Here is a 27,452-nt window from a genome sequence, read left to right on the forward strand (position 1 = left end):
TTCTTTACAACACCCACTTGGTCAAAAGTAAAAACACACCCAGTTGTCTAATGAGAAACTCATTAGCATAAATCTAAAATTGATCATAACTTGCTCAAAAATGATTGTTTTTCAAAATAAAAACCACTGCTGTTATCTACATTACAGCACCGATCACATTATGTAGGAGACAGGGCACTTATAATCTGGTGACAGAGCCTCTTTAAAGGGGTTTTCGCTTCAGACACTTATGAAATATCCACAGGAAATGTCATAAACGTCAGATAGATGCGGGTTCCACCTCTGGGACCTGTACCTATGTCTACAACGGAGCCCCCTAAGCCCTGTTCTACCTATTTATACGCATCCAAATTATTTCGTAAAATGAAGTTATAACTGATATGTCGGTTAAATATTTGGAAGCCGTGGATCAGCAAAGTTCTGGGCTTCCACTCACCGCTCCAGTTGCTTTTGAGTTTTCTCTTCCTTGGCCTGAGCTTTCATCTGCTGCACTTCAATAGTGTCTGGTTTCCTGCGGCGCATATACAGCTCATGGTTACCCATACAAAGCTGCAAGATTCTCTTGTTAATTCTCAGGCGTGGAGCATAAAAGACAAAGTCCTGTAATTGCAGAAGAAAAAGAATTATACCCAGGGTATAAAAATTGGCCCACATTTATCAAGGTATTTGGGACTTTTTTTGGTGCGTTATACTCCTAAATAAGAGTCTAATCTGCTGTGCTACATGTTTATTAACCAATTACACCAGAATTTATAGAAATTTGCGACATGCACATCAGTTTGTAAGGCCCCATGCACACGACCGTAGAAATAGTCTGTAATTGTGCGGGCCGTAATTACGGACCCATTCATTTCTATTGACCATGGACATCTTCCCGTATATTTAAGGGACGGGGTCCGGGCAGTAGAAAGCCGCCGTAAAAGATAGGACATGTCCTATCTTTTGCTTTTTACTTTGTATGGGAGCACGGGCCGAAAATGCGGGTGGCAGTGTACGACGACCACCTGTGCCCGCCCCATGCACACGACCATATTTTCATCCATCTGTAAATAGTGTCCGTAAATACGGATCCATAGTCATCTGCAACTTTTCCGCATATACGGAACGGTTTCTGCAAATACGGTCCGTAGTGCATCGGTAATGCATCCATATCCACAAAAAGAACCACAAATGATGTGCAACATCTGCAAACCTGGCGTCGCCTAGAAACGCTTCCGTGATTACAGACGGCTACACATCCGTAGCCGCCCGTAATTACAGAAGCGCCCATAGACTTCTATGAGGAGTCCGTGCCGTAATTACAGACAAGAATAGGATCTATTCTATATTTTACGGATCATTTCTACGGAACTGACACCCATCCGTAAAAATACAGAAAGGTGTCCATAGCCAATAGAAATGAATGGGTCCGTAATTATGGATATAAAATACAGTTGTGTGCATGGGGCCTAAAACTGGAGTGAAAAGTTGGCAGGGCTTACTAGTTAACCAGGATGCAGACACATTTATGAAATAAAACATTTTTCTAAAAGTAGCAAATTACAAAAAGAAGGTCACATCTCTACTCAAAGCAAATAAAATGTATTTAGGAAGTTACACCAATCACACTGATGAACAGTTATATATATATATATATATATATATATATATATATATATATATATATATTTATTTATTTATAAAAAAAATATGTCAAAGATGTACATAGCCTTTAAGTTATTGTATGCGATAATCTACAATGATGTCAATTGTAAACAGCATCTGAATGACAAAACATTGCTAAACTGAATACAATGGTATAGGTGGAATAGTAGGGCTAAGGGCATACAGCTAGCATACAAATACCTACTTCTAGTTTCAAATCAAATGCTATATGGTGGATCAAACACTTCACATAATCAATTAAAAAACTAGTAATTATTTTTCATTCTTCTAAGACAATTTAAGTGGCAAAAAGTTATGTTTAAGGCCTCATTTACACGAGCGTAATATACGCGCGTGCGACGCGCGTGCTTTTCACGCGTGTCGTACGCACCTATATTACTCTATGGGGCAGTTTAGACGATGCGTGAATTTTGCGCAGCGTGAGTGCGTTGCGTAAAACTCACGACATGTTCTATAATCGTGCGTTTTTCACGCAACACGCACCCATTGAAGTCAATGGGTGCGTGAAAACAACGCATGCCACACGGACGCTACTGCGTTGCATGCGCGAAAATCACGCAAGAGCTGTCAAAAGGATGAATGTAAACAGAAAAGCACCACGTGCTTTTCTGTTTACAAACATCCAAACGGAGTGTCAAATTAGAGATGAGCGCACCGAACTTCACCGGGTTCGGCCGAACTCGTTTTGACCGAACATGGCAAAAAATGTTCGGGTACGCGACGTCAGGAGACAGTCACTGCCCACGGTGCTCAAAGACTTAAACTGTTTCAGCACCATGGACAGTGACTTTCGATCACAATATACATATACGTGAAAAAAAAAACAGAAGTTCGGACTTACCGATAAGTCCCGGCTCCTTCCTCCAGTCCGACCTCCCGGGATGACAATTCAGGCCAAGTGACAGCTGCAGCCAATCACAGGCCAAGCACAGGCTGCAGCCAATCACAGGCTGCAGCGGTCTCATGGCCTGCCGCGTCATCCTGGGAGGTGGGGCCGGATGACAAGAGAGGGACGCGTCACCAAGGCAACGGCCGGGAGACCGGACTGGAGGAAGCAGGCAGTTCATGGTAAGTTTGAACGTCTTTTTTTATTCACAGGTTGGTGTATATTGTGATCGGCATTCACTGTCGAGGGTGCTGAAAGAGTTACTGCCGATCAGTTAGCTCTTTCAGCACCTTGGACAGTGACGGGCGTCGACTACCTCATCTCTATGATGGCGGCTGCGTGAAAATCACGCAGCCGCGCATCATACACGGATGACACACGGAGCTGTCAAATGCCTTTTGCGCGCGCAAAACGCAGCGTTTTTTGCGCGCGCAAAACGCACACGCTCGTGTAAATCAGGCCTAAAGCAAATCTGTCAGCAGCTTTTGCGGCCCCAATTTTGGCCCTCCCCATCCCTCTGCTGAATCCCACTAGAGCTATCACTGAGAGCAGGGAGTGACACTTGCGACTTCCGCGCTGAGAAAATCAAATGTCTTGACTGAGACAAAAGGTATGTTTACAATGCCCTTTCCCACCCCGATATCGATCAGTCATCAAAACTGCTGACAGATTCTCTTGATTACTTATGTAGTAAAAGGGAATGTGTCGCAAATTAAAATAAATTTTTAAGTAAGTTATTAACTTATTTTTTACGTTTTTTTGCTGTATTTTTTTTTTCTTCCACATGGTGGGATGTATTATTAAAAATGAAATAATAATTTGACATGTTTTCCTATGTTGGCCACCAGAGGGAGCACTTCCCAGAATTACAGCAAGGTGACTAAGGTAAATCAAGCTGACTCACAGCTGTTTCAAATGTGGGAGGGAATCTCACCCCCTCCCTATTTTTGGCTACAAGCCAGGAAAAGGTGTCTTCAAATTGCTAAGCATTGTCCGGCTCCCATTTTGGGAGTGATTGTACAATGCAGCTTGTAGACGCTATAGGACACACCAAAAGGCTAAGGGTATGTTCACACACTTACTAAAAAACGACTGATTAAAAAACGGCTGAAAACAGCTCCGTATTTTCAAACTCGCATTTTTGGATATGTTTTTCTATGGAGTCAATGAAAAACGGCTCCAAAAACAGCTCAAGTGAAATGAACTTCTTTTTTGCAGGCGTCTTTTTGAAAATGAGGCCTAAAAATATGCCCCGTTGGAACAGAACGCCGTATTTCCCATTGAAATCAATGGGCATATGTTTGTAGGTGTTCTGCTTCCTATTTTTTTGCCACTTTTCAAGACGTTTATAGCTTGAAAAATGGAAAAATAAAAAACGGCTGAAACACTGCGCGTGCACATTTTATGTGTTTTTTTGTCGCATTTTACGTGCCAAAAACCGCATAAAAGAAAACGCTTGATGACGCTTTTCATTTACATAATTGGTAAATTGTTCTGTTAGTACATACAACGCACTTTTTTTTTTACACATACGCGTTTTAAAAAAAACAGGACTGTCGAGTAAATTTCTTTGCACGTAAAACATGCCAAATGTTCCCATAGTCAATGGGAGTCCTAATTATGCCCCAAAAAGCACACACAAAATGCGTAAAAAAACACGCCAAAATTTTTTGGATTAAGCTTCCCATTTACGTCAATGGGAAAGCGAGCCGTTTTTGACGCAACCGTTTTTAAAAAAAATTTTTGCGTAAAAAAGAACAGTGTGTGTGTATGGCGCAGTTGCATGTTGGGGGGGGGGTGCTCGCCGCTGATTCTTCAAAACAGCTGCTAAGCGTTTATGAAGGATCAGCGGCGCCAGTGCATACTCCTCTGCACAAAAATAGGACACAGCTCTTCTGCGCACACTACACACAGCTCTGCTGCGCACACACACAACTCTGCTGCGCGCACACACACAGCTTTGCTACACACACAGCTCTGTTACACACAGTTCTGCTACACACACAGCTCTGAGACAAACACACACAGACACACACTCTGCTATACACATGCACACACATACAGTTACAGCAGGCGTGCGGGGGGCCACGAGGGAGGAGTGAGGGGGGCCGCGATGTGTGGCCGGTCTTCATAATGGCGCCGGCTTTCCCCCTACAAACCAGCTTCTATGCTGGGTCGCTCTGAACTGCGCAGTAGCGTGAAATAGCAGAAGCAGAGGATACAATGAACGAGAGCCGTTCATTGTGTGTTATGCACTGCAGCTGCCGTATTCCATCTGTGTATGTGTCGTTAAGAGACACATACACAGATTAAATAAAACATGGCAGCCCCGCTAAAGTAAGAAATTGTTAATAAAAATAAACATTGTGTGTGAAAAAATAAATAAAGTCAATATAATATTTCATTAAATAAAAACACATAAATAAAAAAATGTAAAATCATGACACTGTCCCTTTAACACTTACAGGTGCCTTCTTGTCAATTGGTTTAATAATGAACTTTTTGTCATTGAAGGAGATATTCCTGATTTCACTCCAGGGGAAACCAATCTTTGGTGTCAATCTAAAATAAAGAGGAGGAAAACAAAACCATTAAAAAAGTAAAATATGCATGTACATTACATGCTCAGAAAAATGGTTTAATCCAGCATCTGAAAACCTAGCACTTGTAGCACAGAACAGCAGGAAAAGGTGCAATCTCACACAAAGTAGAAGACTAGGTAGAAATAAGTGTTTTACTTTGGACTGCCTACCTGGATGTTCTATAACAGATTGGTTTATGTACTTTCAATGGTAGATTAAAGACATTTTACTGTATATTATTCAATGATTAATAAAATGTATGTGCAGCAGTTTACAAAACACAGAATCTTAACACATGGCATTATGTTCTGTAGATTGGTAATGCATAAAACCACATTCACATGCTGTGGAAAAAAAATAATCTGTTGTAGATTTTCTATTCTAAAGTAAAATCCACAGCAAAATAGATATGTAGCACATGTAGATTATGCAGCGGATTTTAGGTAATTTCTGTAGTGGAAATTTTCCACAGCGTGTAAAAAATTGTCTAAAATTGTATCTAACTGCAACCTTAAGGGCCAGTTCACACTGAGTTTTTTTTTTACGCGGAAACCGCGTCGGAAAAAGCGCCAAAAAACGGCCGAAAATTCCTCTCATTGATTTCAATGGGAGGCGGTTTTTTCCTGCGAGCGTAAAAACAGGCTCGCGGGAAAAAGAAGGGACATGCCCTATCTTCGAGCAATTCAGCCTCTGACCTCCCATTGACATCAATGGGCGGCAGAGAACGCGTATTTCGCGGAAGCAGAGGAAAATCTGCCTCAAAATTCCAAACTGAATTTTGAGGCAGATTTACCACCTGCAAAAAACTCAGTGTGAACCCAGCCTAAAGTGTACCTAACGTTTCAGGTGACTTTTCAAAATAGTCTGTCATGTGTGTACATGAGGAATAACACTATTTCTGCCCAATATATGACTTGTAGTCAGCATTTTTTAGCAGTTTTTTCCTCTGCAAGCATTCTTTGTAATTCTTAGTTTTCTATGAGCTAGTTGGCGGAACCCAACAGCTATCATGTCTTCTATAGACTGCAGCCATAGAGAAGACTATCCTGCTCTCCTATCGCTATCTATCTCATATAAATATAGAAGCTGCAGAAGCATGAAGGATATTACACAGCAGTAATGGGCAGTGTAGATGAGAATCCAGCACTGGGGTGAGAAATAACACTTACTAGGAAGCTGCAGCACATCTGTGTGTATCTTTCTCACTCTGCTCCCCTTTCCTCTCCATAGACTTGTATGTGTCTTTTTCTGCTCCTGCTTCCTCCTTTCCTATCCATAGACTTGTATAGGCATCAGTGTCTGTGTATCTCCCTCTGCTCCTTCTCCCCCCCACTATACACTTCTATGGGCAGACTGTGAAAAGACACACCGCAACTTTCTGCAGTCCATCAATTCTGCTCTGTAACTAGTTTTTGCTTGACAACAGGAGATGGACAGACGTTTACAGGAAGAGAGACACCTAGTGGCAGTACCTTCACACAGAATCTGCATTGACAAATCAACAAAATTCTAACAGTAAGTCAATTACAAATTTGAGATATATCAAGTATACTATTAGATCAGCATAAGTTGATTAAAAAGTTAGTGTCCAGACTAAGTGGATTTGCGGTGTGGATTTCATATCGCAAATCTGAATTAATTTACAGTACAATCCAAGTGGATTGTGTTTTCAAAACCCCAACCACATTTAGCGGAAAAAATCTGCAATGAAAACAAAGGATGCTGCAGATTTTTAAATCCACAGCATGCTCATTCTTGTGTGGAGAAGCAGCGGATTTTCAACACGCAATTCATCCTTTGCAATGGATTGGTTGCAGCAAATCAGATTTCTACCCTGCTCTTTTATTGCATATCTTCTATCTCTAAAGCCTTAGGGTATGTTCACACGGCTTATTTTCGGGCCCATTGATTTCAATGGGAAAAACGGCGTGCATATCCCTTCTTGAGCCGTTTTTGGAGCCGTTTTTCATTGACTCTATAGAAAAACAGCTCAAAAAACGCGAGGTTGAATAAAATACGGCTGAAAACAGCTCCATATTTTCAGAAGTTTTTTGCTAAGTATGTGAACATACCCTTATTCATACGAGTGTGTCGAATTTGCGTCCGCAAAAAAAATAGGCTGTTTTTCTAGCATATGACCCTTCCTGTTGCGTCAGTGTGGCTCCCGTGTGTCATCCGTTTGTCTCGCCCGTTTGTCTGCTCGGCAAGCACTTTCACTTTTGTTTTTTTCTCTGCATTTCTTTAGCAACTGATGCGTGAAAAACGGACAGCACACAGATGTCGTCGATGAGAAACACGCCTCGTGTGAATAAGGCTTAAGGCTGCATTCAGAGGAGCGTTGCAAAACTTTTCAGGGTTTCTTAAAGAGAACCTTTCACCTCCCTTTCACGCTCTCTCATCTCTTCAGCTCTTGTGAGAGATCAGTCTTGTATTGTCTACCGAACTGGCAAGGGGGTGTGTCGTCAGACAAAGTACAAGACTGATGTCTCACAAGAGCTGAAGAGATGAGAGAGCGCTCTCCTCTCCCCAGCTCTTACACTGTACGTAGCAGAGACAATTCGGATGAAAAGACTGCAATCCCACACTCTCTCATGCTGTGGCACTGTCCATATCTGATTGGACAGTGTCACAGCCATAGTAACACGCCCCTTTGCCAGTACACGCCCCATTGACTGTTCAGGGGGTTATTTAAATATCGCGTGCCAAATATAACGGCACCGATAACGAAATAACGGTGGGAGGTAGAAAAAAAAATTTAAGGTGCCCCAGGGTTTGTGCAGCCCTCCCCATTACATGCTGCACATGTATGGGGAGGTGAAAGGTTCTCTTTAAGGGAAAAACTGACGATTTTACGTCAGAGTTGTATCTGTATTGTGTGTTCAGTTTGTCAGTTTTTAATGTCAGTGTAACATCAATGATAAGTTTCTCATGCCTGTGAAAATACAACTGACTGTTTTTTCAGCATCTCCTAAAAATGTATTAGTGAAAAACAGACCGCACTCAGATAGAGTCAGTGTGTGGTCCGATTTTTTGGACTGACCCATTGACTTGAATGGGCGAGTATAACGCGAGAATCGGACCAAACCTCTGCATGCTGCGATTTTCTCTGGTCCGTGCGGAAAATCGGGACATGTGAACTATTCTATTGACTATAATGTTCAGTCCGGGTGCTGTCAGTTATATACTTAGACATGAACTTTGCTTGTCTGAATAGGCCATAAAGGGAATGATTCTGATTACAGTTGTATATAAGGGTGTCCCCTAATATACAAGTATAGGTTCACCTTTGCATCAAAGCTCAAATAAGCTGTCATATGTGTCTCCATTGGGAATAAGCCTATTGCTGGTTAGATATATTACAAAAACTATTATATTCGCTTGTACTATTGATTTATGCAATGTTTGTTGAAAAGTCAGTGGCCATTCCAGTCCCAATAAAAATCATAAACTGAGGTTACTTTTTTGTTTCTGGCATAATAAAGTACTATGGTAGAAAGGGCATACCTTACACACAAAGTATATGTCACAAACCTTTTGCTACTCTGAGAATAATCATACGCGCTTTACAGGTTGAAATTAGAAGATTGCCACCAAAGTACTAGGCCACGTGCATAATGAATATCACTATGGATATAAAACTTTCCTGGAAACACTGCCAAGATGTGCAACTGAGTGCCCTTGAAAGACATATGAACTTCTCAACCACAACGCTGTACTTTTAGTCAAGTATACCAATCTGAAAACTAGATCAACATGTTTTGGAACTATAAGGGCTCTGTGAGGTCACAAATTCAGGTTTGCACACAAGTATCAGTAAGGAATTGAGTCAAAGGCGAAAAAAATGACTTTGTGCAAGTATTTGGAGTTTCTGAGGTGTTCGATGCTACATGTTTTCTGCTCTGTGCTGAACTTTGTAGGTTCTTGCAGCTTGCAAAACCTGTTTGTGTCTCCATAGTGATACTGTAGGTATCCTGTATTTCAAATAATGAAGAAAAAAAAGTACTGGCAGTTTCTATTACGTAACCCCCAGACAGGCACTCCTTGTTTCTCCACAGGGTGGAATCTGGCAGCTTGCGAAAGAATGACTTCATGTTCTCTTTTCTGTTTCTCCAGACAGGGCTGGGGGCTGACCACACCTTGTGCTGAGACGCTGGAGTATTCCAGTACATGCAGTGACTGCAACTCCACATATAACACTACTGACATCCACATATCACATTATACCATGCAGCCTCTTCTCTACCTTTCCTCCCCTCCATCTCTAGTCTATAAAACATGTACATAAGTAGTCCTTCATTCTTCTTCTGATATGTATAAGACATATGTTTGCATGTGTAATGATGTCAAATAATATGTACTATTTACAGTATGAATTCCCAATCACATCTACTGTTGTACGCAATGATTACTCTACAATGACATATAACTACATATAAGAGACTATGACAGAGTCATTTGGCATCAGCATGTGGCACAGACATTCAGGCACCATCAGCCAATGAGATATTTGCTCCTAGCCCAAATTATTAGACCTGTCTGCAAAAGCATTTGTTAATACCATTTTTGTTCATGGATCAATGTAATGTGCTGCATCTCATAGCACAAAAAATAGACCAAATCTGCTGCCAACCTGTGTGTCAGGATTTATAAACTGCTTTGTTACGATTGTATTTCTGCAGAGAGAAGTGTAAACACATAAGGCTTCGTTCACACTACCGTTATGGTACCTTTCGCTCTCTTCCGTCAGGGGAAAAGGTGAACGAGAGTCCAAACGGAAAGCATCACTTCCGCTAGAATTAACGTTGATTTCAATGGTAATTCTTGTTTCAGATGCTTTCCGTTTGGCTCCGTTTGCTAGGTTTCCATTTTTTTTCACGGAAAAATCAATGGTAATTCTAAAGGAAGCGATGCTTTCCGTTTCTATTCTCGTTCACCTCTTCCTCTGATGGAAGAGACCTAAACGAAATTTAATGGTAGTGTGAACCTAGCCTAAGGCCTCATGCACACGACCGTAGCTATGTGCACGGCCGTGATTTTCAGGTCGGCCAGCAGCGGAGTGACACCCGCGAGCCGCCCGCAAATCGCGGGCCATGAACATTATTTCCTATGAGCCTGGACCGCAGAACACGGCCGTAATAAGACATGTCCGTTCCTTCTGCGGTCCAGGCTCCTGGGCCATAAATGGACCGTCGAAACCACAGTCGTGTGAATGGGCCCATAGGAATGAATGGGAACGCAATTCTCCTGTGTATTTTCGGGGGAATTGCGGCCTCAAAAGCACATTCGTGTGCACTGGGCCTTAGAATTACTCACTACAGTGTGGATAATATATATATATACTAGTATATATATGTATACATACAGTACACACACTGTATATTCAGATTCATTGGTAAGGCTGTTGACATCTACATCAATGCAGGTTAGCTGAGCTTGAAGTTTCTGTATAAGTTGAAATGATTTACTTACTTGTCATCATGCTCATAAATATTTAAGCCCAAGGAGTCAACTCCCAGCCAGAGATCAGTGCCCTTCTTATTCTTGATCTCAAAGTAGTTAATACCATACATCTCCAGATCTTGAGCGATCTTCAGATATTCCAGCATGGAATCCTCTCTGCACAGCAAGAACATTTGTATGCATCAGTATCTTGTAAGTAATAGCATGAAGCCTAATAAATCACAAGTCACCATCTAAAATAAGCATATTATTAGCAAGAGGTCATAGGTTATAACTATATGTGCAGATAGTTCATGATCCTGGTATATTATAGAAATTCTATCTTGGAATAAAAAGAATAGAAAACAAGGCTCAGTTCACAATAACATCATGGCTTCCGATCATAATAGGGACCTGATAGCTATGCTGATCTATTTTCAGACATATTCTCAGGAATCATTATCTTATACATACTTTGCTATTCTTGCCGTTAAAAATCCTGGAATCCCTGACAGAAAGAGAATGAAATTCACATGTGTTACTTGCGGATTTTGACACATGTTTTAGTGTGGATTTTACCCTATGCATTGCAGTCCGAAACAAATCCACAACAGAAATTAAAAAATCTGCCGCATGCCTTCATTCTCACATGTTTTTTTGTTTTGCTACATGTGGATGGGGTTTTTAAAACCCCATCCACATCTATTGTACTGGAAATCGCTGTGGATTTTCAGTGCGGCATCTGAATAAGGCCTAACTCCTCATGTGTCCGGTCAGTGGTCCGAGGAAAGATAGGACATGTTCTATCTTTCCTCGGATCGGAGACTCAGACCATTTTTCACAGACACAATTCATCCGCTAAAGTGAATGGGTCCGTGAAGACTATCGGGTGGCACTCAGATGCCGTCAAAAACAGCCCGTCGGTAAAGAACGCAGTTTTGCCCATTGAAATCAATGGGCAGATGTTTGGAGGCGTTCTGCTTCCGATTTTTCCAAAAAACGGCAGGAAATAAGCCGTGTGCACATACCCTTACACAAACAACCCATTCATTTGAAAAGCGTTCTATGTAATGCTTCATTTCCCCTGTGGAAGCACTGCAAGGAAATTGAATGCATTCTGCCAGGTTAACCCACAGATTACAGCGGTGGGTTAACACAAAGCGGGAAACCCCCTTTAATGACCGGCCTATTTTGGCCCTTAATGACCGAGCAATTCCATCTTTGGATTCAATCAGAGATCCATAGCTTTTTTATTTTTCCGCCAACACAGCCGTATGAGGGTTGTTTTTTTTGCGGAACGAGTTGTATATTTCAATGGCACAATTTTGAGGTACATGTAGTTTAACTAACTCTTATTAACTTTATTTGGGGGGGGGGGGGGTACAGAAAAAAACCCTGCAACTCCGCCATTATTTTTTGCATGTTACATTTACGCCATTAACCGTGCAGCGTAAATAACATCTTACCTTTATTCTATTGATCGATGCGATTACAACAATACAAAATATGTATATGTTTTACTATTTTTGCACAATAAAAACACTTTTACAAGAAAATAATATGTTTTTGCATCGCTGCATACCAAGAGTCATAACTTTTTTATTTTTCCGTCGATGTAGCCATATGAAGGCTTGTTTTTTGCGGGACGTGATGTAGTATATTCATTGGTACCATTTTGGAGTACATGGGACTTTTTTATGAACTTTTATTACATTTGGCGAAGGCGGATGGGAAAAACCTAATTCCGTCGGTTTTTGTGTTTTTTTAGTGTTCACCTTGCGGTTTAAATAACATGTTAACTTTATTGTTCAGGCGATACCTTATTTATGTAATTTTTTTATACTTTGCCAAAATAAAACCACTTTTTATGAAAAAAATTGTTTTTTTTTCTTTTACTGTGCAGTTTTTTTAATTCATTTTATTTGACATAGGTCAATATTTTTTTTTAAGTATTATATAAGCGATCTTTTGATCTCTTATATAATACTTTGGTTTACTTCGTATACCTAAGCATTATTGCCAGTCCGTGTAAAACTAACAGGCAATCTATTAGGCCATGCCTGTGGCATGGACTAATTAATAGGCATAGAGCCATGGCAGGTCTGGGGGCCTTTACTGGACTTTTGGCTGCCATGGCAACCCATCGATCCCATTTGCGAGCCATCAATTGATGACAGAGGGAGCCATTTAAGCCATTTAGATCACGCGGTTGCTATTGACCATCTAAGGGGCTAAACAGCTGTTATAGGAGATAACCCCGATTGTTGCTGTTAGAACAGGAGCCTGCCTATCATTAGATCACCAAACACCCACTCCTCCTGACACGGGACAAACGTTCTGGGCTTATTCCGACGCGCAACGTAATAAAGGCTTATGCATCGGAATAAGGCCCCTTAGTGACCGCTGTAAAAAGTCGTATTGGCGGGCACTAATGTTGTTGACAAACTAATAGCCCACTCAATTTACTACCATGGATTTATGAATAAAAAGAATACGTAGTTTTTAAGATCTTTTGTTTTTAAGGTTGCCACCATCAACCATGCACATTAGAGGATTTTTTCATAAACTTTAGTGTTCATTTATTTGAAATTTGTGTTTGAACTAAAGCAGCAGTGGAGGGAAAATACGGCAGGCATATACCAAACGTGGCTGACATTTTCCCTTATATTTCCCACACTTTAGACCTCAAGTGAGTATAACTCAGCAGGAGGTTTTACCGTTATTTAAAAGACTACGTTTTTGGTCGATTTACTCTTGAAGCCATGGTTTGCACTAATCACTGTATATCCTGTTAATACTGCAGTATGGCTTTTTAGACCAAACAGTTTCAATGGTAAGGTGGAAGGATATATGTAACCGGGGATACATTTTGTACAGTATTTTAACCCCTTGGAGACACAGCTAATCTTAATTTTTTCATTAGCGTTTCTTCATTATCACATTCCAAATGTCATAACTTTTTACATTTTCCGGTGAAATAGCCATATGAGGGCTTGTTGTTTGTGGGATTAGTTGTATTTTGTATGGAATTATTTAGATGTTCCATATAATGTACTAAGAAACTTTTAAAAATTATTTTGTTGGGTGGAATTGAGAAAAATAACACCGCAATTCCGCCATTCATTTTCTATGGTGCTGCCAGATATAGTAAAGCGCAATCACCGGCAGCTCCATAGAATGTAAACGGAACGGTGGCCAAGCATTGGCAGTACTGCTCCATTCGTATGGGGCACACAGGCAAAACCGGGTGCTTTTCTGTATCGATGGGGGTCTCAGCGGTTAGACCCCCACCGATGAGATATTTATCCTGTGGATACGTGATACATATTGATTACGGGAAACCCCCTTTAATGATAGAGAACTGATGGCAGACCTGGAGGCCTTCAATAGGCCTGTGGCTGTCAAGACAACCAATCAACAACTTGCGATTTTGTCACGGAGGGGGGAAATTGGGGGACAGAGGAAGCCACTGCCCTTTGTCTAACCGTTCAGGTGACACAGGAGCTATTGACGCAGCATCTGAGGGATTAGCTGCACGAAGCAGCTGGTATATGGCATGGACTTAGCTTCTGAGCCCGTGCCATATTGGAGGTAGCGCACATCTGCCGTACATGTACGCGGATGTCACTAAGGTGTTAAAATATGGTTATGGCAGCAGACCCAGTTATACAATGTTAAAAAGAAACCACAAAAGACTCACTTGAGCATTCCACGATGTTCTGAGTGCCACACTTCAATTCTCTCTTCCCACTGGTCTCTGGAAAGCTTGTGTTGGTCCAGGACTCTGGGAAATGGGAAACACACAACATTGGTTTATCACTCATTCATAGACATGTTATGCCATAACAGTAAAATCTCTGACAGGTGAAGTGAGTGACATTGATTATTTAGTTACAATGGCACCTGTCAAGGGGTCTGATATTTTAGGCAGCAAGTGAACAGTCAGTTCTTGAAGTGATGTGTTGGAAGTGGAGCGACATTGACAAGGGCCAAATTCTGATGTCTAGACGACTGGGTTAGAGTATTTTGAAAACGGTAAGGGTATGTGCACACACACTAATTACGTCCGTAATTGACGGACGTATTTCGGCCGCAAGTCCCGGACCGAACACCGTGCAGGGAGCCAGGATCCTAGCATCATACTTATGTACAATGCTAGGAGTCCCTGCCTCGCTGCAGGACAACTGTCCCGTACTGTAATCATGTTTTCAGTACGGGACAGTTGTCCTGCAGCGAGGCAGGGACTCCTAGCATCGTACATAAGTATGATGCTAGGAGCCCGGCTCCCTGTACTGTGTTCGGTCCGGGACTTGCGGCCGAAATACGTCCGTCAATTACGGACGTAATTAGTGTGTGTGCACATACCCTAAGGCTTCAATGAGATGCATGTGGAAAGCCTGTCTGGTACGATCCCTTAGAAGAGCTACTGCTAAAAAAGTTACTGCTGGTTATGATAGAAAAGTGTCAGAACTGACAGTGCATCTGAACGTTCTGCATTTTGGGCTGCATAGCAGACCGGTCAAAGTGCCATGTTGACTCAAGTCCACCGCCAAAAGCACCTGAAATGGGCATGTGAGCTAAAAAAAAATGGAGCAATGGAAGATGGCCTGGTCTGATAATCATGTTTTCTTAAGTACCATTTGGACAGCCGGGTGCGTGTGCGTCAACTGCCTGGGGAAGAGCTGGCATGAGGATTCCCCAGGAATAAGGCAAGCGGAGGCAATGTGATGCTCTGAGCAATGTTTTGTTGGGAAACCTTGGATCCTGGCATTCATGTAGATGTTACTTTGACACGTACCACCTACCTAAACATTGTGGCAGATTAAGTATACCGCTTCATGACAACATACATTTCCTAATGGCAGTGCCCTCTTTCATCAGAATAATGCTTCCTGTAAAAGTGGTTTGAGGAACATGACCTCGCAACTTACTGGACCCAAAGAATCTGTTACTAACATCTTGGTGCCAGATACCACAGGACACCTTCAGAGGTGTTCTGGAGTCCATGCCCTGACAGGTCAGATCTATTTTGGTGGCATGGGGGGGACCTACACAATATTAGGCAGGTGGTTCTAATGTTATGGCTGTATTAATAAAAACCTTTCCAACATTGAACCATGAAGCAAAAATGTTTTTATACATGTAAAATTTCAACTTGATAAAACAGGTCACCTATCCTTGTTTTTCCACTGTGATTTCCGTTCTGGCACCAATATATCTTAATTTGAAGATATGATATTTTATATCTTACATGCAGATAACGTAACGCTTCTATGTCAACAAAAAGATAAAAGTTTACTGTATTGAGTGTACTTTTGTATCAAGGCTGTGTTTACAGTTAGTGCTGCTTTAGTGGTACTTGTGAATACACCCTCCATAGGCACATGTGCCACTTTATACTTATACTCATCCCCCTGCTTCCTTTATATAGTGTAGGGAAATTTTGGTAGTTAATATACCCTAATATGATTGCAACAAATACTAATTGAATTCATAAAGTGCAACCAATGGCATTAATCAATGGAGTTAACATGTTCCTATGTCTGTGCACATGCATAAATTTCCTCTATACTAAATACATTTAACAAGGTACATGACAATATACAACTTATATCACATGTCTTTTTTTACTTATGGACTCACCTCTGTGGTAGAAGACGTTCTGAGCTCAAGTATCCGGACTTGTGTGTTTCCCGATTGTAGTCTCCAAACTTGGCTTGTACAGCATAGGAACCAAGGAGGACTGCAGTCTCAGGAGGACAATACACTTCATCACTCAGGATACCTTCTTTGATTTGCAGGAAAAATAGTTTCTGAGTGATGTCCTGGATTAGCTCCTCAGACACATCCTCAGGGAAAAACTTGGCACGAAACTTGAACTGCAGAGGGTTCTCTTTTCTCACCTCTTGTGCAGATACCTGCCCAATAGTAAGTGACCAAAATGAATACCATAAAACCACGTAACAGGTACAGTACTATTGTAGTAAAATGTATGCATTCACACACAATGCAAAAAACAAGAATTAACTCAGAAAAGATATGTAAAAAGCCTGCAATTGTTAACAAAAAAGCTCTTGCAGATCAACAGTGGTGTTGCCCGTACAACAACTGTAAACAAAACTATTCTCCTAAGCAAGGTTTTTTATACACAAGAGCCTTGGTGGCTTTCTGAAGCAATATGTTAAGACACTTTTACATGTGACGGCCGTCGCACGGCCGTTTTCAGAACAATGATGTTCTATGGGTGTATTCACACGGCCGATTTTTAACGGCCTGTGAATAATGGCCGTCAAAAAATAGGATGTGTCCTATTTTTGGCCGTTTTAACGGCCCCCATAGAAGTCAATGGATCCGTTTTTAACGGCTGTCAATACATGTAACAACCTTTAAAAACGGATCTGTGACATCGGGATTGGCAAGGGAACTACTAGTTCCCTTGCTGGCTATCGGCGGCTTGATGACACACACTCACCGATGCATCGCCGACCTCTTCACGTGTGGTCACTCGTCTTCATGGGTTCTGCGAAGGCGATGATGTAATCGCGCTGCCTTCGCAGATCCAGTGCAGACGAGAGACCACACGTGAAGACGAGCTGCAACGGTAAGTGTCATCGCGTCGCCTTCGCAGATCCAGTGAAGACGGGAGACCTTACCTGAAGAAGACAGCGCTGCATCGGTGAGTATGTAGAGCATTCATGTCGGGCTGTGTGGCATCATATACATCGGGGCTGTGTGTCATCCACAGGGAGGTGTGTGGCATCATATACAGGAGGTGTGTGGCATCATCTACAGGGAGGTGTGTGGCATCATATACAGGGAGGTGTGTGGCATCATATACAGTGAGGTGTGTGGCATCATATACAGGAAGTTGTGTGGCATCATATAAAGGGAGTTTTGGCATCATATAAAGGGAGTTGTGTGGCATCATATACAGGGAGGTGTGTTGCATCATATACAGGGAGTTGTGTGGCATCATATACAGGAAGGTGTGTGGCATCATATACAGGGAGGTGTGTGGCATCACATATACAGGAAGGTGTGTGGCATCATATGCAGGGAGGTGTGCGGCATCATATACAGTGAGGTGTGTGGAATCATATACATGGAGTTGTGTGGCATCATATACAGGGAGGTGTGTGGCATCACATATACAGGGAGGTGTGTGCCATCATATACAGGGAGGTGTGTGCCATCATATACAGGGTGGTGTGTGGCATATAGAGGTGTGTGGCATCATATAGAGGGAGGTGTGTGGCATCATATACAGGTGTGTGGCATCATATACAGGAGGTGTGTGGCATATACAGGAAGGTGTGTGGCATCATATACAGGAGGTGTGTGGCATCATGTACAGGGAGGTGTGTGGCATCATGTACAGGGAGGTGTGTGGCATCATATACAGGGAGATGTGTGGCATCAGATACAGGGAGGTGTGTGGAATCAGATGCAGGGAGGTGTGTGGCATCATATACAGGGAAGCTGTAAATCATGTCTAGGTGAACATGTGGCCTTCCTTTGGGTGTTTTCAGGGTGTTGGGACAAAAAAAGCCTGACCAATGAAATTCATCAGTTTTTTTAAGGGCCATGAAAAACTGATGCAAAACGGGTGTCAAACGGCCATTAAAAACAGACAGGAAATGGATGATAATTTAGAGACACACTGATGCAAAATGGCCATGAAAAACTGACAGTTGATCAGTTTTTAATGGCCATTTTTTTTCACTGTCGTGTGAATATATAAAAGTAGAAATGTCAGCTCACCCTCCTAGGTGCACGAAGAAGACAGCGATCTCCACGCTATAGGAACAACATTCAGGAGGAAAAGATCAGCACTCCTTGTGGAATTTAAAAAATAAATCTTCTTTGTTTATTTAAATAGCCAGCGGAAAGGTGAACAGCTTAAAGTGGACAAATTACATAAAGCGTCCGTCCCCTCTGACGCGTTTCTAGCTCTCAAGAGCCATTACTCATAGGAGTAATGGCTCTTGAGAGCTAGAAACGCGTCAGAAGGGACGGACGCTTTATGTAATTTGTCCACTTTAAGCTGTTCACCTTTCCGCTGGCTATTTATTTATTTTTCAAATTCCACAAGGAGTGCTGATCTTTTCCTCCTGAATCGTGTGAATATAGCCTAAGCACATCGGCTTATCGTCTAATTTATGCAGTACAGAATATTATCGTTGTTGGCAGAACATCTCCATGTGTAAGTATTCTGACATGATGAAAATGTATGGGGACGAACGATTGTAGTAACGATCGCTCGTCCCCATACATAACCGAGCATTACTCCTTGTGAAAGCAGCAAACGAGCGCCGATCAACAAGCTGTCTCGTTGATCGCCGCTCGACTTCATGGCCCATATCGGGACATGTAATAGGGACCCTTATTCGTGTTACTGTTTATTCTATAATTGATTAGTGATCTGTTTAGAGTATTGTTGGGCCATCAACCGTAATACTACTGAAATATGCAGATGACCACTTTATGTGCTTGTTATGTCTATTCTTGGAAGTTGTGATTTTTAGTACTTTAAGGCCGGATTCACACGAACATTGCGCATCTTGGGCGTGAAAAACGGCTGCTTTTCACGTCCGAGGTGCATCTGTGCTGTACGCTGCGGGTCGCGTTATCACGCATCATTCATAGGCTAGAGTCTGTGGAGGGATGTGTGAAGCATGAAAAAATAGGACATGTCCTATGTTCTCACTAACCCTTCACACGGTCCGTTGAAACAACGGCCGTGTGAATGACCCCATTGAATTACATAGGTCCGTGTGACGACCGTTGTTTTAATGACGGTCACACGGACGTATAACACGTTTGTGTGAATAAGGCCTTAGAGGTGTGGCATGTGATATCATTGTTCCTGGTTTTGCAGCACAAATGTACACAGCTCAAATGCTAGACCTGAGAGTGTTGGACTAACATAATCTCTGCACTATATAAATCGGAAAATAATAAAACATTCTGTGCTTTCTGTGACCATTCCCACTCTGTCCCAGTGAATAGAGCTGAAAATGTCATATAGTTTCTATTGTTAGACATCTTTCTTATCGCCATCCTTTATTAAACTAATCCTATTGCTAGCTCAAATAGAACTAATCCTATATCCAGTAACTTCCCTTGCGCTGATAAGAATCTCTCCTCCTATCTCTGATCCCATTGTCAGACGTACTGATTCCAAATTCTATGCAGACTATGAGCGGTCTTCAATGCGCTTTGCACAGGTCCTGCCTGCACTAACCCCACTGACAATCAGACTGCAGCTGTCATGCAGCCCATTAAAAATCACTGTCACCTGGAAAGGAAGCTATAATTATTATATCATTATGGATTTTGCACATCCGAAAATACTGATTTAGATAATTTTCTTCCAACTATCGGCAGCTTTTTGGGGTATGAATAAGAATGACAGGCACCAACCAAAGACAGGTATCTGTGGAAATATTGATCTAACATGTTTGATTTTTTTGGTAGTTGTCAAAAACCGTTCATAAAAAATAACAGATCTGAATCCCATCAACAGAATTCTAGACCAGTCCACAGACCAAACGGCTGCCTGAAATGACTAATGTATAGCCTCTGTCAATGTAACATGGATCGCCACTATGAAAAAATCTGCCATGCTTTGTGTCACCTCAACTAGGGCTACCCTCATCAATAAATATTAGCAGAAGTGCATTGGTACTTATAATGCTACTGTACATCCCTATTTGCTCAATCACTAGGTTAAAAAACGCTGCACCCAGATGCTACTTTTAAAGTCTATACTGAAATATTGAAAAGTCTACAAAACACAGTTTTTGTTGGTGGCATTTTGATGGCGATTTTGGGTTCAGTGGCATTTTTTTTCGAAATGCTGAATGCTGTGGGTATGGCATATTTTTTGGTGTTTTTTCCATATCTTCTCTAGAGGACTTCAAAACAACGCTAAAAATTTTGCAAAAGATGGTGCACAGGTCTGGGTTGTGAAAAATGTGCGCAACATGAACTGGTTAAACAGTTAGGCCATGTTCAGACGTGGTGGAATTTTTCTGCTGAAAATATTGCTGCAGATTCTTTGCGAATTTGCAGCAACATTTGAATATTTGACAGGTAATTCAAATGTTGTGGATATCACAGCGGACTTGCTGCAGATTTCAGCCTTTGCAATGCTGAGATCCGCAGTGAAATTCCGCTTCTTCTCCGCAACGTCATGAGCATGCTGAGGAGGAAAAATTCTGCACCGCAGCCTAAATTCCGCACAGTTATTTTCTGCAACGTCTGAACTAAGTTTCCTAAAAATGTATAGAAACGAATGTAAAAAACGGCTGCTGCAGAATTCCAATGGGGACTGTCCGCAGCAGAATTTCACAGCAATTACGCCACGTCTGAATGTGTCCTTAGGACTGATGCAAACAACTGTTTTCTGTAGGGCTCATGCACACGACCATTCTTTAATGTCCTATCCTGTTTTTTTGCGGATAGCACAATGAACCATTTATTTCCCTGGGGGCCATGCACACATCTGTTATTTTGCGGATCCATGTGTCCGTACTGCAAATTATAGAACAAGTCCTATTCTTGTCCGTATTCTTGTCCTTGTGTCACCCATTCTAGTGTATGGGTCTGCAAAAAAATAACTAAAAATAGCACACGAAAGCCACTAGGATCCATGTTTTGCGGTCTGTAAAAAGGAAACAGTCGTGTGCATGGCACCTTAGTCGGATAGCCGACTGAGCCATTCATGTTTTGGGGCCATGCAAACATTAGTTGTTTTTTTTCGGATCCGTGTGTCCGTTCCATAAATTATAGAGCAGGTCCTACTCTTGTCAATATTTGCAGTCCGTCTCAACCATTCTAGTGTATGACTCCATAAAAAAAACATACCTCACACGGAAGCCACTAGGATCCGTGTTTTGTGGTTCGCAAAACGGAAATGGTTGTGTGCATGATGTCTTACTGCGTGTTTGGCTGAAGAATTGACAATCGTCACAGGAATTCAGTTTAGACTTCTGAACTCTATGGCTGAATGACAAACCTACCTTTTTATCGAGTTTCAGCCAAGTTGGGAATCCCTTAGTATCTGTGTACTGCAGTCCAAAGTACCAAACTTCACGCAGGCCCACAGTTTTAACAACCTGAAAAGAAAACAGAAAACTTGTTAATGACAAACTAAGGCTAAGTTCACACTACCGTTAAACTCCGTTTAGCTCTCCTCCGTCGGAGAAAGAGATGAACGAGAGTTCAAATGGAAAGCATCGCTATCGTTAGAATTACCATTATTCTTTGGCTTCAGATGCTTTCTGTTTGCCTCCCTTCCCTAGGCTTCCGTTTTTTTGACGGAAGCAAAAGTGTAGTCTGCAGTACGTTTTGCTTCTATGAAAAAAACGGAAACGAAAGAAATACCTTTTCGTTTGGACTCCAGTACACCTCTTCCTCTGACGGTAGAGAGCTAAACGTACTATAATGGTAGTGTGAAGGGCCCCCTGAATAATAGCTGATTACAGTGCTGTGCCGATGTGACCCACATGGAACAGCTGTTTTCTATGAGGGAACCTGGCAGCAAGTGAACTCCCCTGCAACCTGACCACAGGGGAAAAAAAGTGTTCCATGGTGCCCTCTGAATTCTGGCATGTGCCAGGAAGAGAAAAGCTCTTTGTAGCCACTCAGAAAGCCCTAATAGGGTATTTGCTCTAGAATTGTGTAATTTTGCTGTAACTAGCGCTCTGAATCGTACTGTACACTGCATTAATGATTCATTAAAATTGACATCACTTTGTTGTAACACTTTCATTGTTATTTTTAGGGAAATTATTTTTTTTAAATAGTGAAGATTACTTCTTGTGAATAGTATGAATTGAACCTGAGTAACACAAGTAATAAACCAATGTGAACAGGAAAAAAACATATGGTGTTGTGCATTCTGAGTTCTATTGAGTAACAGCAGTCCACCAGGATAACAGATGTTTGACTGTCAAATGGAAGAGACTACAGTAACCAGGAGCCCGGGGCAATTTAAAATAATGCTTCATCTGGAACATAAAGGTGCCCCTTTTACCCTTCAACATTAATAAGACAGTAGCAGTTGGAAAATGTGCTCATAATACATGATTCATCAGTCAGATGTTACAGTTACCCATTGCAATGGAAAATAACCTTCTGTGTCCAATATAAGTAGCCAGAAATGCAATCTATATTTCATATATTTCCAGGGTTTGGTAAAATGAGGGCAGCTATGTTAATGGAGGCTGGCATCAAGTAAAGTAAGGTTTCTGAAGACAGTCAAGCCAAAAATATAAAACAATTACCTCTGGTACACAGAGATTCTTTGCAAATGAGCGCTCTGCAAGTTATTGTTTCTGCTGCGAGGTTCATTAACCCTAAACAATATGTGGCTATTTCATGAAAATCAACAGAGGGTGGTGAAAGAAGAAATGAAGAGGGATTTCTAATGATAGAGTGTTCACATTCACATGTTCTCCACAGCAGGTCATGAACTGTCCTGAGTTCTGGCTGCCATTCTATCTATCCTTTTTGAGTTAATTAAAGTATCCATTAAACGGGTATGCCAAATCAATCATTCCCTCATCCCTGAAGCTAGCCATACACATAAGACAATTATTGGCCAATTCCCCAATGTCTGATGTCAGATGTTTTATGTTGTACTTTACCATGCCATCCTATTCTTCCCCACGGAGATGCATCTAGAAGACATTTAGACCCTCTTCCTATTGTGTGCTTAGCCAATCCGAGCGTGCCAGCATTTCGATACTTAAAGGGGTTTCCCATGAGAGACATTTATGACATATCCACAGGATATGTGCTAAATGTCAGATAGATGGGGCCCCACCTCTGCGACCCGAACCTATCTCTAGAACGGGGCCCCCCAAACTCTGTTCTGCCGCTCTGTGTTGTCGCTGAACCAGGTGAATTCCGGCCATGAAAAAGGTTATATGGTCGGGAGTTACGGAAACAGCGTAGCTCGCCGAGCTGAGCTGTTTCCGGAAGTCCAATAGAACGGAATGTTAGTTACGGAAACAGCGTATCTTGCATGCTACGCTGCTTCCGTAACTGCCATTAACTACTATTGGACTTACGGAAAGAGCGTAACTCAGTGAGCTACGCTGTTTCCGTAACTCCCGACCATATAACCAGGAAGTGGCCAGGAGGCAGTGCGAGCAGAGAGCGGCAGAACAGGATTTAGGGGCCCCGTTCTAGAGATAGGTGCGTTCCCAGAGGTGGGACCCGCATCTATCTAACATTTATGACATATCCTGTGGATATGTCAGAAATGTCTCTCATGGGAAAACCTCTTTAAAGAGCCGTTTTCCATATTGAGCAGTTTTCTCTACCGTCAGGGAAAGAAGGATGTTTGATTTTAACAGGCTGATCCTTTGTTCCTTCAAGAGGTAAGTCATTGCCAAAGCTGTCGGTCAGCTGCTTATTCCAGTCTCTCCATTAAAATAAACATGCATGGTCAGCTGATCCTAGCATACTGTGTTATGTGGGACCACACCTACTGTATCACATATTTGACGCATATTCACAGGATGCCTTACATGTGTAAAAAAAGGATACCCCTTTAATTGTTCTATTACCCTAGTGTGAAAACGATAAATCATTCCAAAATATGTTAAAGAGGTTAGAGCCTTTTCTTTTGAACTGGAGAGTTTAACCGGGCCAATTTTGGCCTTAAAGGGCCAGAACAATTATTTTTTTTCTTTGCATCTCGGTGGTTATAAATTTTTCGTTTTTTGTTCGATGTAGCTGTATGAGACTTTCTTTTTTGCGTAATGAGTTGTACTTTATGTACGTGCCATTTTTGGGTACATATACCTCGGTGTTTCATTTATCAAAATTTTTATTTTGGCAAAAATGCAGAAAAAAAGAGTTCCACTGCAGATTATTTTATTTTTTACAGCATACAACAATCATCATAAATGATGCAAAAATTGTATTAGTTATCACGATCATGAGGATACAAAATATGTGTATATTATTGTATGTTTTGTAACTTATATTTAATAAAGTTTATTTATTGTAAAAAATTTGTGTGTATTTTTTTTACTGATTACTTTTTTTTTTTTTTAAATCCCATAGGGGTTTTTTTAAATTAGATTTTTTAACTCTAATGTATAATGTACTGGCATATATCTATATATGACTACATTAGCTTGTATACCCTAACACCAAGTAATAATGTCATACAGCCTGGGCTCCTACAATGGACCCTGGGCTATCTACCCATACAAGTCGTGACATTCAAGGAGTTAATGGTGGAGATCAGAGGTTTCTGAGATGTCTGTCATTAGAATGGGGCTGCGGCTGTGTAATATAGCCGTTGTCCCACTCCTGATCATGCAAGCATACTTGCTGTGCCTGCGAAATCATCAGGACGAGTATGCTAGTCCTGATGCGCTAGTGTACTGCAGCTTATGACAAGCGTACTCGTTCTTAGCCAGCAACCAGGTAAGCTCACATTTTACATACACAGTATCCACATATAATAACAAGAATAATATTTCAGGTTTAAGGTTACATTTTCCTTTATGCAATATTCACATCAATATCTGTACGCTACTTACAATATTAATGGCAGGATTTTGCAAGACCTACCTGATCAAAAAGCTGTTTGCCAGTAGTGTTGGGCTGTATGGCAAATTCCAGCTCTGCATCCATAGTGGTCACCCGAACATTGACCTGAAAAAAAAAGATATACTTGTTCACTAAAGTCATCTAAAAATTTCACGAATAAACATATAAAACCAAAACTGTTTCATACATGAGTTATTTGAAGACAATGAAATAAAAATACAAGACGGCATGTTGTTGAAAAGATACCCATATACCCAGGTATGACACATTGTCTTTGTAAATTGCATAGCGGCACCAATTTGTAATCACCTGGGTTCACGTATTAGCAAATTACATTTGTAATTATTCTTTGCAATTTCGTAACATAATCTTTATAGAATCCGCTGATTATGATATGTTCCCAAGCTTATTCTGCTGGGGTGTCTGATGGCGCCCTCAGACATGATGCCTGGGTAATGTCATCAGACACATTCATACATAACACACACAAAATAAATACACTAAGGATCTTACTTCCATGGAAGCCCATAGTATCCTAAAATTGGTGACTGTAAAAAATATAGAAAAATAGTTTCTCTTTTTTTTATCAAATACTCCTTTCCAATTTTGTGAGCACTCAGCTCTCAAGGGAAATTGCCAATTGCATTGCATTTTCATTAAAACCTTTACCAGGAATTTATTTGTAGCTGAGACCAGTATAGTGTCCCTTTTTATGCTAAAATAGCTTGAAGATACAAGCAATTTTGATGATGAGGCCTTGTTCTTTTCCCGCAGGTCAGCTGTTATTAGTGTTTTGTACAACATAACATAATAAAGTCAGCTCTGCAGAGTACTGGACCGATTGCCATAAAGTGCACCCACCAGGTCACAATTTTTATATCAAATAGTTCACAAACATATCACACTATAACAGACTGTAATCGAAAGTGTGCTGAGACGTGAAAACAACCCAGTGCGATGTCCAACCACAAAGAAAAGACACTGGGTTCTTTTGCGGAAATATCCTGAGAATTTTACAGATCATAAAAAAGAATCCTGTAAAGTGTAGAAGAGAAATGATTAGACATAATGGGAATAAATCTGGTAGAGGAATGACATGAAAGACTTTCTTAATATAGCAGTTAAGAAAATACAACATAGTACAAAGATTACAATATTCCCATCAGGTTCCTTTCTTTTTGTTTTTTCTTGTTTATGGGAATCAGAAAATTGTGCCTTCAAAAATCCAAATATTGTACATTCTTATGTTCAATTGCATTGATATTGTATTGGTACATGCAGCACTTAAACAACAGTAATATTTGTTCTAAAGAATGCAACAACTTTTGCAATTGCCAAATCAAACCAAAAGTTGCCACACAAAAAAAAAAAACATTCTCATTACCTAACCTCTTCTCCTATTACTATGTTATGCTTATAATAAAATATACCTCCCAAGTCCTGGCCCCTGGTTTTGCTTTTCAGTACTACTGTATGGGGTTGTTCAGTTTTCTCTGTTCTCAGCATTTTACGCTGATTAGATTGTCCCTCTGTACTAAATATAATCACTTCCCTTCTTCTTTAGTGAAAATCACAATCAAATATTTCATAAAAGATAACACAGGAAACATAATGAAACTTTTAGACAGCAGGTATTAGTCTGCTATATTAGTTTATGAAGGCTAGCTAGAAAGCTATAGTCCCAGCAGTCATTACTTCTAGCATTTTTGTTGGAATTACTCTGGACTTAATAATAAAGCTGCTTAAAAAAGTTATTAGGTCACCAACTTGCTAACAGCCTTTTGTGCAGATTGCTTTCCAAGTGGAAAATAACTAAGGAATTTGCTGTCCACAATACATAATTAGATTCTTGGTTTAAAGTGCGAAACCAACCCCTCCCCCCCTCCCCCCTATATGCAGATGGGACATTACCAATAGCTGTTTTAGGCTCTGTCAGAGCAAAAAATGAATAATTATTTTTTCTATATTACTGCAGTTGTAACTACACTTCTTTGTCACCTGCGCACACATGCCTATGTAGATTTTTTTTAAATAAGATGGTAGGCTAGGAGTGTGATCTGTCCTCTGCAACATGCCCTCACATAATGATTTAGGAAAACTATTATATTGAAAACTTGCGCTATAATCATTTTTCTTTTTTAACTGGAGGAACACTCAAAGCATGTGGTCTGGGGTCTTAATTAATTTTGGGGCCTGGTCTGGAGTCTAAATTTATTTTGGGGTGTGAATTTATTTTGGGGTCTGATCTAGGGTTTGATGCCTCCACTGCTCCCATCCTAGATTTACTACTTATGTGGCTAATA

The 27,452-nt window shown here is 41.0% G+C and overlaps 1 protein-coding gene across 1 annotated transcript in view; it reads right to left on the reverse strand.

The window, feature by feature from the left end:
• The window catches only part of EZR (ezrin), a 91,074-nt gene that overhangs the window by 17,313 nt on the left and 46,309 nt on the right, over positions 1-27,452 (reverse strand). Inside the window, exons 3-9 of the mRNA XM_075862442.1 lie at positions 25,171-25,254; positions 21,597-21,692; positions 16,216-16,490; positions 14,273-14,356; positions 10,603-10,749; positions 5,017-5,113; positions 437-600 (exon numbers count right to left, since the gene is read on the reverse strand). Of these exons, the coding sequence (XP_075718557.1) occupies positions 437-600; positions 5,017-5,113; positions 10,603-10,749; positions 14,273-14,356; positions 16,216-16,490; positions 21,597-21,692; positions 25,171-25,254 (947 nt within the window). The remainder of the gene's footprint in view (positions 1-436; positions 601-5,016; positions 5,114-10,602; positions 10,750-14,272; positions 14,357-16,215; positions 16,491-21,596; positions 21,693-25,170; positions 25,255-27,452) is intronic.

This window comes from Rhinoderma darwinii, chromosome 4 (genome assembly GCF_050947455.1).
Source record: "Rhinoderma darwinii isolate aRhiDar2 chromosome 4, aRhiDar2.hap1, whole genome shotgun sequence".
Lineage (NCBI taxonomy): Eukaryota > Metazoa > Chordata > Amphibia > Anura > Rhinodermatidae > Rhinoderma > Rhinoderma darwinii.